The sequence below is a fragment of the Nerophis lumbriciformis genome, linkage group LG12 (genome assembly GCF_033978685.3).
Source record: "Nerophis lumbriciformis linkage group LG12, RoL_Nlum_v2.1, whole genome shotgun sequence".
In the NCBI taxonomy this organism is placed as follows: domain Eukaryota; kingdom Metazoa; phylum Chordata; class Actinopteri; order Syngnathiformes; family Syngnathidae; genus Nerophis; species Nerophis lumbriciformis.
Genome location: NC_084559.2, coordinates 46717244 through 46729286, shown reverse-complemented (window position 1 = coordinate 46729286; position 12043 = coordinate 46717244). Strand labels below are relative to the sequence as shown.

At 39.6% G+C, this 12043-nt stretch overlaps 1 protein-coding gene across 1 annotated transcript; it reads left to right on the top strand.

Annotated features, from left to right (window-relative positions):
* The first annotated feature begins 237 nt into the window (after positions 1-237).
* Positions 238-1735, top strand: cox7c (cytochrome c oxidase subunit 7C). The gene is made up of 3 exons (XM_061985820.1): positions 238-401; positions 1331-1460; positions 1645-1735. The coding sequence occupies exons 1-2, from the start codon at positions 327-329 to the stop codon at positions 1445-1447; spliced, it is 192 nt and encodes a 63-aa protein (XP_061841804.1). The 5' UTR covers positions 238-326; the 3' UTR covers positions 1448-1460; positions 1645-1735.
* The last annotated feature ends 10308 nt before the right edge of the window (positions 1736-12043 follow it).

The following is a 12043-nucleotide window of genomic DNA, read 5'->3' as shown; positions in this document are numbered from 1 at the left end:
TCTCGCGTTTCCCAGCATGCCACGCGACTGCCAAGCGTTCTCTCTCACAGAAAGGTAAAATAAACACCACCCCTCCTATGGACAAACACCCCCTAAAACAATTCATTAAGTCCAATTATTTCCTAATATAATTGTTTTGTTTTATGAATTGCATTACGATGTCGCTAAATGTGGAGCGAACACGATTAGCTATAAAACTACATTTCCCAAGAGCGCCAGCGTTTCCCAGCATGCCACGCGCCTGCCAAGCAATGCGCATACTTCCGTTTCTCTCCCACAGAAACAAGAAGGTCGCAACTCTAGCGCCAAAGTAAAAAGGCAAAATCATGTTCGGGCAAGCTGTTAGGCGATTCACAACGTCTGCTGTTCGTGCTTCACATTATGGCGAAGGACCAGGACAGGTAAGACTATCAATACAAAGCAAAGTTATAAGGTTAGAGGAGGTGCATATGAATGGCGGCCTGGTTTATGGCTGAATGCTAACATGGAGGTCACGCTAACACACTTCCTAACATCACGGTTATTAATCATGTCGACCCATCTGTGTAAGTTATTGCTATTTCATATTATTGAAATTAAATTGCAATGTACATTATTAGAGATAGGGAACCTTTTGTCAGTTTGACAGGCTGCGTCTTGTATGTGTTAGCTTTGCGGCTAACCTATCTATTTAACGCTGTTTCTAAATAACACTTGTTTGTGTTAGCTTTGCGGTTAAACTAGATATTTAACACACATGGAGTGGTACAAAACAAAGCTAACACCGCTTTATTTACACATACGCATTATAACTTCTGCGTCTTTGTGAATATTCTGTATATTAAGTTGGTTTTGGGTGGACATTGGGAAATACGTCAATTAGCATGTGTTCACCAGGCGTGTTATGTAACATAAACTGTTATTATGCATACACATATACTCTTAGCCTCACAAATAACAATACAGGGTTTTAATTTCCTGTTGTGTTCTTTGCAACTTCCCTTCTTTGGTTAGTACACCTTAAACATACTGCTTTTAATGTTCCCCAAGTCACACCTTAAATGTATTTTATTTATATTTGTTTAACATGTTTAGACATGCACCTGGGGATAAGTTGATTGGCAACACTAAATTGGCCCTAGTGTGTGAATGTTGTCTGTCTATCTGTGTTGGCCCTGCGATGAGGTGGCGACTTGTCCAGGGTGTACCCCGCCTTCCGCCCGATTGTAGCTGAGATAGGCTCCAGCGCCCCCCGCGACCCCAAAGGGAATAAGCGGTAGAAAATGGATGGATGGATGGATGTTTAGACATTACTTGACTGACTTGTTGTTCAACTCTTGTGCTTTGAAAGAACCTTCCGTTTTCCGTGGAGAACAAGTGGCGTCTACTGGGCATGATGGTGTTGTTCTTCGGCAGCGGCTTTGCGTTCCCCTTCATCATCGTCAGACATCAGCTCCTGAAGAAGTAAAATGTCATCTGAGGTAATTAGAATACCCGTATTCATATAGTATACTGTACTTGTCTTTGATAAAATATCACTATTGTATTTTTTGTTAACTGCAGCCTTTGCCAAGTTTGGTTGAATTAGCGATTAGCAGCATTGACATATATAATTGTGTAATTTAGTATAACGTGCAAGTCCTCATGGTCATTCTCCATTTGCAGGTCGTCAGCAGGAACATATTTATCCATCAGATGTTTGCGGAACAACGGGGATCTGTTAGCAGTCTTTGTAAATAAAAGTACCTCAACTATGGCCGTGCGTATTCTATTTTTTCTACAACATTGCTGTTTACTATTAGAAAAAATTGCCACTTTTGTACACATTATAAAAAAGAATCTTGAGACTTGAGGTCAGTCGTGTGTATAACTCAGGTCAGCATTTTATTTAGGTAACATTATTTTGGGGTTTTAGCTTTTAGGCTACACTCACACTGCAGGGTATGATGTCCAGTTGGTACGTTTTCGAAGTCGTTAAAATGACCAAAAATATACGTGTCTTAAATGAATGTCAAATGTGAACAACGTTTGTCCAAACTTTGGTTGCACGATATAAATTTGGCCAACAAGATTGTTGGCCACATTTATATATATATATATATGAATTTGGCATAATATTTAGTAATATATATATGTATGTATATATATATATATATATATATATATATATATATATATATATGTATATGTATATGTATGTATGTATGTGTATATCTATATATATATATGTATATACATATATATATATATATATATATATATATATTTTTTTTTAATACCATCGTGTAGGGCTGCACAATCAATTGAATTACGATTACGATTAAATGAGGGTGATCGTCGACGATACTAACATTTAAAAAGCAGGTTCTACTGCATATCAAAGTATCAAAACAAAAATATCAATTAAAGCCAACCACCAGGGGCAACCGAGAGACAGTAGAGTTATGTGAGGGCAAGTGAAAGGGTGACTGATCAGCTGGTCGCCTGTAGCTCCCAAAAATATTTGGGGGAAAAAATACATTACATCAGTGCTCTTCTCTCCTGTAGAGTGACCCACATTTTAACGCACCCGCACGCCTCTACGTTCTCTTGGCATGCTCCTGCTCGTTCCGGCAAACCCGGAAATGCTTGTGCGCGTATAAACAAACACGCAGCAACACGAAAAAGTTGCGCTGGTGTGCACATTTAAACAAATTAGTGAGGTACAGCGACAGGTTAAGCCTTAAACACTTCCCTTTTTTCCTTAACCGCCAGTGGCGGGCCATTCATTCACACCTAGGCCTTCAGTGATATTCTACTTAGTTTAACTTTATTAAATACTTCTCAAAATGCCATAATTTATGCTACCACATGACCACGGCTGGAGAACTACTTTACAGAAACACACTTGCGCACTACTTTGTATTGAATCACCTCAGTAGTGTACAAAATGGGTTATTTTCCAGCGCATTTAAAAATCAATAAACCTACATCAGCTGTAGATTTATAGCTCTGCGCGGTACTGACAAAATTAGAAGTTTAGAGCTCATGTCACACCGCATTTGGTTATTATATACAGTCAAAAACGTATTATTGTCAAATGCTTACAATTGTTTGTGTACAAACAATTGTAAGCATTAGAATTGGCTCGCAAGACTTTCATCTGAGAATGTATTTGTATTTATTTTTCTGTAGTGGTAGCAGCAGCTAAGAGTTGTGGTGACAACAGCAGAAGTGACTTTGATGGTCACATCAAAGAAACTTGACACCGTTAACGGATTTCTTTGCTAGCCGAGTGTGGCACCGGTACGACTCGGCTGATCGACATAGCACTTCCTGCCGTCGAAACCCATAATTTATGATCCAAGGGAGTATTCAATCACAGGAGGCGTCAATGTCACGTGCAACGGTTCAACATATGGCTTCCTAGAAGAGCCACCGTCAACAACTACTGATCTGATCGGCTATAGCAACTGTCTAACAGCTGTGTGTGCCCGATTAGCTTACACTGCACAAACCGCCACTTGTTGACTCAAAAGACCTCTGCAGATTTCATACAGCGTTGGCAACAACTTAGCTGAATTCTGATGGGATAAAAGCTCTAAATAAAAACAGCAACATTGGAGCCTAATTGGACATGAAGAGAACATGATTTATACTTTTTTTTATATTCAGGGAAAGTACAAATTAAATTAACTTAACAATTTCTGATCATGATTTATGTTGGGCCAGCAGAGAAGGCCTTGCTGGCCCTGATGGCCCACCGCAGCATGCAGCTGATAATCTAAACCAGACCTGGGCATTCTGCGGCCCTTTGTACGTCTCTGTCCGGCCCACGTGAGGCCAATCATAAATTACAAAATACATTTTAAAAAGTATTTATCTCGAGTGTGCAATACAACGGTGCTGCTTTTGTTTTGAAAAGCGTTATTTGTATTACTTCCGTGTGGACGTATGCTCGTGCGCGATTGTGAGTGAAAGTGAACGGCGGCAATCACAAATTACAAAATAACTTTAAAAAAACATCTATGTCGTGCGTGCAATATAACTGTGCTGCTTTTATTTTGAAAAGTGTTATTTATGGGCGTATGTCCGTGTGTAACCTGTGAGTAAAGGTGCACAGCGACAAGTGATGCCCGGTTATCCCTGAGACGCAAAAAAAAGAAAAGTTGATGACGAATGCCGTGTTTCCCAACAATACATTTCTTTACAGAAATTAAAGGTAAAACTATAGTAAACAGTAAATATAGTGTAACGACCTGCTGAAGTTGATGTTGTGTTCTTGAGTTGCGGAAATGAGGAGTGAGGATAGACGTGCGTGTGGAAGGAACGAGATAAGTTGAGCTGTGTTAGTGTAGGTTGCTCAATAAAAGTTTAAAAAGAGCGTCAGACTTGGTGTGCACTTCTTCTGCACGCTACAATTGGTGTCAGAAGTCAAACTTTGCGCATACTGCCGCTGCTTGTGTGAGCATACTGCGCTGCTTGTGTGCTCAGCCTGCTACGTCATCGGGAGGTACTTTACGTGCCACGGTGTTTCCTGGCGACTTTGTCAAGATTGAACGGGAGGGGGAGGACATTGAGTGGGGACTTAAGGTGCCGGCAGCGACTGCAGATGTCTGTGTGAATCCCGGACGTGAGGAGCTCGCCGCAAAGAGAGAGAGAGAGAGGGAGGAAGGAGAGAGGCAGCGTCTACAGGTGCAGCGCACGCTGCTTGGCATGAGGGAATTCCGCTCTCAATGAAGACTCCCAGGTTTGATGGCAAGGCGAACTGGGAGGAATTTCATCCCACTTCTGACACCAATTGTAGCGTCCAGAAGAAGTGCACACCAAGTCTGACACTCTTTTTAAACTTTTATTGAGCAACCTATACTAACACAGCTCAACTTATCTCGTTCTTTCCACACGCACGTCTATCCTCACTCCTCATTTCTGCAACAGCAACGCTTCCTCCTTATTCGCCAATCACCTTACAGGCGTGCTACGTTCACAACAAAGAGGATGCAGGATAAAGTGACAGAAATTGAAATTCATCAGGAAGTGTTGTGTAAGAAAGTGTTAAAAATAAAACCATCAAAAGCCATCTGCTTTTGTATAAAGATAAGTTAAATGAAAATATTATTATTTATCTTACGGTATATCAAAAAAATTAGAGCAAAATGTAATTGAAATATTGTCAGTGTGGCCCTCCAGCAGTGCTCAGGTTGCTCATGCGGCCCCCGGTAAAATGAATTGCCCACCCCTGATCTAAACAGTTATGGTTGCCCACAGAGCAGTCCGCCCGCCACTGGTGCAACTCCCCGACGTATAGACTACCGTAACATCAACCGTGCGCCGAGGGACCCCATGTTCATCCACTTCTCAAATACATGCATAAATAACGGATGTAATATTGTTTTATTTTGCAAAGACATAAGCGGTAGAAAATAGATGGATTCATGCATGTCCTGTATATACTGTGAGCAGTACAGTGTGTTCCTTTTAGTAAGTGTCATGATCTTTATTTTTTCACTTGTTTGTACTTTGTGATCACACTTGCAATGGCATATTTATTTTTAGTTAGTCTTTTGTAAATTTGTATTGTATTTTTTTAAATTTTTAAATTAAATTTCATTTTAAAATGAACGCCAAGTTAACATACTGTTTGTTTAAAATAGAAAGGGCAATAAAAATGTTTTACATAACATAGTAAATAACCGTGATTAATAATGGTGATTTCAATATTGATCAAAATTATTGTGCAGCCCTACCATCATGATAATGCATGTTGATTACACATTCTAAGTGTGCAAATTTGACAGCAACAAGCGAACAAACACAAACGTAACGCACTATAGTGTTTATTTCCCTCCACAGTACAAAGACACTTCCGCACCTCCATGCCAGCAGATAAACTGTTTCTTACTAGTTCCATGATAACTGGAGGAGGAGAAATAGCTAGACATGCTACACCACAGACCGTATCAGGATATGCTAACCGGTAACTTTGGAGCTTATAAAGGTAAACCGGTGGGTGGATTGATAGAAATATTGATACTGATAGTATAGATATATAGATAGAGACATACAGTACAGGCCGAAAGTTTGGACGCACTTTCTCATTTAATGCGTTTTCTTTATTTTCATCACTATTTACATTGTAGATTATCAAGAATACTCAATACGAAGGAATAAAATGCATATAAACAGTATAAATAAAACTACTATTAAACTTAGGACAATAAAAATTTGAGTTAAACAATTTTCTACCATGTGTGTACGCACTACCCCACTACCCTTTAGTCCACTAGTGTCCAAGGTGCGGCCCGTATCCAATTTTTTAACGGTTTGCAGCACAATCGTTAGCATTCTAATTTTACCATGCTATCTTTTTTGCAGGCATACACCTCAGTATCAAATATTTTGTTACTTGACGAATGAAAGCGGTTAGCATGCTAACATTAGTGTGCAAGTTTTTTAAAGCTAATTTAGTAGTTATACACCTCAGTCGAATTATGGTACTTGATGCATGCTAATTTTAGCATGCCTAGCATTTAAAAAAATAATTTAAGTACACACTTTAGAGTAATATATTTTGGTAATTGGTGCATGTTATAATTAACATTTTAGCATGCTTGCTTTTTTAGCTAACGTAACAGGTATACACCTCACTGTTATATATTTTAGTATTTTACTACAATTAATTATAAGCATGCTATTGTTAGCATGTTCGCATAGTACTGTTAGTATGCTAGCTCATTCTGCTCATATTTTTCATTACTGTTCGCTATCTGGCCAGCATGCTAACTGTTATCATTTCACTTCGGCTTTGGCTCTGGCTCTTCAGCATTCACACAAAGTTTCTAATGAAATTTCAGTTTCTTGTTCTTTGAAAAAAATCTATATATTGTACTGGTTTTGAAGATGAAAACTACCAAAATGTCCCTCCCCATGCTGCTAAAATTCCTTTTAATTCTGACTAATTTTCTAGTCCACTTTCCAGTCGAGGGCAATTGTCGATGCGAAATTTGCATGTGCTCAAAAAAGGCTCACAATTGGTAATCGGTTGTCATCGTTCACTTAAAAGACCATGTTCAAAAGACTTGATTTGTTCGCGAACGTCACATCTCAAATGACTAAAACAAGCTCCAGCAACACTTTGGTGTAAGTATTCAGACCCCTTTAAATTGTTCACGCTTGGTTTCATTGCAGCCATTTGCTAAAATCAAAAATAGTTCATTTTATTTATCATTAATGTACACTCATCATCACATCTTGACAGAAATGTAGATTTTTGTGCAAATTTATTTTAAAAAATCTCAAAAAGGACATGCACATAAGTGCATGCTTAATACTTCGTTCATGCACTTTTGGCAGAAATTGCAGACTTAAGTCATTTTTAATTCGATGCCACAAGCTTGGGACACCTATCTTTGGGCAGTTTCGCCCATTCCTCTTTGCAGCACCTCTCAAGTTGGATGAGAAGTGTTGGTTTTCATCCAGGATGTCTTTGTACATTGCTGAATTCATCTTAGTCTAGTCAGGGAGGTGACTAAGAACCCAATAGTCACTCTGTCAGAGCTACAGCATTCCTCTGTGGAGAGAGGAGAACCTTCCAGAAGGACAACCATCTCTGCAGCTATCCACCAATCAGGCCTGTGTGGTATAGTGGCCAGACGGAAGCCATTTCTTAGAAAAAGTTTGCCAAAATGCTCCCGAAAGACTCTCAGACCATGAAAAACAACATTCTGTGGGCTGATGAGACAAAGATTGAAGTCTTTGGCGTGAATGCCAGGCGTCATGTTTGGAGGAAACCAGGCACCAGACCAATACCATCCCTACAGTGAAGCATGGTGGTGGCAGCATCATGCTGTGGGGAGGGTTTTCAGCAGCAGGAACTGGGAGATGAGTCAAAATATATGGAAAAATAAATGCAGCAATGTACAGAAGCATCCTGGATGAAAACCAACGCTTCTCATCCAACCTGCTGTAGCTTAAGAGGCGCTGCAAAGAGGAATGGGCAAAACAGATTTAAAATTTGAATGAATTTGCAAAAATTAGTACACTTCTGTTTTTTTCTGTTAAGATGGGGTACTGAGTGCAGATTAATGACCGTATTTTCTGTACTATACCTTATGGATGTCCCGATCCGATATTTGGATCGGATCGGCCGCCGATATTTGCCAAAAAATGCGTATCGGCAAGGCAAGGGAAAATGCCGATCCAGATCCAGTTTTAAAAAAAACTCCGGTCCGTGTTTTCCAACGCACAGATTCAAATAATACATTCCACTTTTCTGCTGCTCCCTATTTCCGTTCCGCATTTTCCAGCACACCATCAACACATCCACATGGATTCTCACGCAGTTGCTTTTAGCTGCTGGCATTGCACTACAGGCTCTTCCCACTCCTTCTTCTGTCTCCTTCTCACAGACAGCAAGCGCAACTTCTTACACACGTCACATACGTATACGTCCTCTCCCAGCAGAGAGGTAGCAGCATGGCTAACGTTAGCTGTGATGCTAGCGCAGCCGCTAAGGTGCGCGCCTGCTCAAACGTCCTCTGCGCACGGCAAATCTATGCCACGCACAAAATCAAATAAAAAAATAAGCGCATAACAATTTTCGACACACGGACACGACAGAGAAAACAGTTTTCGTCATCATTGTTCAAATATCGTAATGTCTGTCGAGACGCTTATCTCCATTCGGTGCCACACGTCCACACCATCAAAATGCGAGGCAAAAATTTCCACATCAACACCGTATGAAAAAATTAGTGATTTTTTTAGTTGTGATTTCCTTCTCTGCATGAAAGTTTAAAAGTAGCATATATTAATGCAGTATGAAGAAGAATGTTTTAATGTAGACATGCAAGCCTTGAAAGAACATTTTGAAAATCAAGACTACATTTCCTGCAAATGGGTGCATTTCTACCCTATATTTTAACTTTAGATTTATTCTCATATCAAACTCTTTTGGCTGTCTTTTTGACACTTACATCAGGCGCCCCCCTCCACACCTCGGATTATAAATAATTCAATGTGATTATCTTGTGTGATAACTGTATTATGATGATAGTATATATCTGTATCATGAATCAATTTAAGTGGACAACTTAAACAAGTGGAAAAACTTATTGGGGTGTTACCATTTAGTGGTCAATTGTACGGAATATGTACCGGTACTTCACTGTGCAACCTACTAATAAAAGTCTCAATCAATCAATCAAAACACATAGAATCATCATACTGCTGTGATTATATGCATCAAGTGTTCATTCAAGGCTAAGGCAAAATATCGAGATATATATTGTGTATCGCAATATGGCCTTAAATTATCGCAATATTAAAAAAAGGCCATATCGCCCAGCCCTAGTTCAATGATGCCATTTCTGTTTGTCATGTATAATTTTGTCTATTTTGTGTTTATCCTTGAATAAACAGGTCAGTTTCTTGTTACCAACCATTGTGTATTATTCAAACTCCCCTAATTCAGCTGGCTAGTTGTTATCAAGAGTACTAAAACCCTTTTCAACATGATTCTGACAACTAAGTAGGCTAAATAACTTTAAACTTTAATACATGCTGGGATAGGCCAGTATCGGTCAGTATCGGTATCGGTCAGAATCGGTATCGGATCGGAAGTGCAAAAACAATATCGGTATCGGATCGGAAGTGCAAAAACCTGGATCGGGACATCCCTACTATACCTGTAAGGCGCACTTAAAGTCCTTTATGTCCATCAAAACTTGACAGTGTGCCTTAAAGCCGGTGCGCCTAATGTACGGAATAATTCTGGTTTTGCTTACCGAACTCGAAGCAATTTTATTTGGTACATAGTGTAATGATAAGTGTGACCAGTAGATGGCAGTCAAACATAAGAGATACGTGTAAACTGCAATATGACTCAAGTAAACAACACCAACATTTTATATGTTCCATTGAAATTATACACACGGCGCTCAAAAATGTATCAAAATGTTTTAGTATGACTTTGGTAAGCTATGAAGCCGCACCGCTTGATGGATTGTACTGTGCTTCAACATACAAGTATTATTATGGTGTGTGTATAAGGTAAGACATACTATCTGGCGTTTTGTTTCGCCATATTATGCAAAATAAACTTTTCTTACCTTCTGGTACCTGCTGATCTGTATTTGGGATCTGCAAAAATCCTGAAAAATTGCGCGCGTCTGCCTTTGTAATCCGTGGAGACGCCGTAGTCGATAAGCTTCTTCTTTTTCTCTGTCTTCTTGTTATAGGACATTCATCCTCTGCTGTTGCCATTTCTAATATAAAGTAGTGTAAAAATTATTACTTATATCTGTCAGTAAACTCGCCATGAAAGTGCTAAAACATGCCGGTGTAGTGAGTTTACATTATTCACCCAAGGAACTTTAGTTATTATAGAGTTCCGGTCAATCGGTTTTTGACGGGACACATTTCCGGCGTTGTTATTGTTTCCAGATGAGATGCTGCTCCATTATTAATTTAAGTAAAGTCTGAATGTCATTAACACAGTTGGCTCCACCTTTTCACACTTCCACTCCCGTCCTTGCACGCTACACCGCTTCAACAAAGATGACGGGGAGAAGACGCTGTCGAAGGTGAGCCACGTAAATAAGACCGCCCACAAAACGGCGCATCCAGAAGTGACTGTCAGAAAGCGGCTTGAAGATGATCTGTAAAACATAATCAAAGCAAAATTTTTACCAAATAACCATCATTACATGCTATGTAGACCCCAAGAAAGTGTTTTACATTTAGAAAAAAAAATAATAATATGACTGCGCCCTATAATAAGGTGCGCCTTATATATGAAAAAATATCGAAAATAGACCCTTCATCTGCAGTGCGCCCTATGGTCCGGAAAGTACGGTAGAAATAAAATGAACTTTTTTGATTTCAGCAAATGTCTGCAACGAAACAAAGACTAAACCAAATTCAAGGGGTCTGAATACTTTCCGTACCCACTGTAAATCACATTCCAAAACATTTTTGTAACTGCCAAAAAGGAGAGGATCTAAAAAGATGCATTGACAAAACGCCTCAGTTATGCAAATCCCAAGTTTTGACCTTGGTATTTGCTTGCAAGGTTACAATTTCAATTCCAGGATGTGTTTACACTGGTCCAAGTTCCTTTATACAACAGGAGCAACCTTAAGTTTTTAGGAATTGGCTGCAAAAATATGAATACTGAACTCGGGCCGCCAGTTAAAAGGCTCTGACTTGATATATTCATAGTTTACAGCCAGTCGTTCCTTCCCGTTCTATCGAGGGGAATTATACCTGCGTGACATGGCCCTGCTCATGGTTATCCATTAACCTACAATCTGCATAGAATAATTACTCTAAAACTTTAAACACATCTTAACTACTTCAAAACATTACGATTTGAGGCAGTGCAGTTTTCCTCATGATGATTATGTTTCCCTTCGGTTGAAGTCGACAAAGTAACTTATTTCCATTCAATTAACCCTGCGCTCGTGGCAATAATTATCCGAGGACAAAAGTATTTTTAAAAAAAGGTAGGCGGTAATGTAAAAAGCAAGTTCTCGGTGCACTGATGGAATTGGCCCTAATGTGCGAGTGGCAGCAGATAAGATGGAGGCATGAGAAACAACCCGGTAGAACAAACACACACTCCTAATAATAACTTGTAAGCCTGCCAGGTGTGTGTGTGTGTGTGTGTGTGTGTGTGTGTGTGCCTCTTGAATATGTAATGATGTTATATAGCGTGTGCCTGTGGGTCTGCTGGATGGTCGAGCATCCAGGTCGTGCTGCTCTTGCTCAGTGCTAATAAAGGTATCAGACATGTATTGGGGTCAGCGAGTCTGCAGGCGTGTTTTATGTGTCTCTCACTCGGAACAGTTTGTCCTTTTATGCACAACTCAAGGAGAGAGGCCGGATATTCTGGTCTAGAATCCCTGAAGATGTATTACTTAAAGGCATATTTAACCTTTTGTTGCCATAAACATACATCATGTTTTTAACGGCAACCATTAATTTGTCCTGTTTCTAAAACACTGCTGAAGTTTGCTTCCATTTCGAATGGCGGGCGAGGCTGACAGTCAATACCAAACTGATACTTTTTACTTGGAATGTCAAA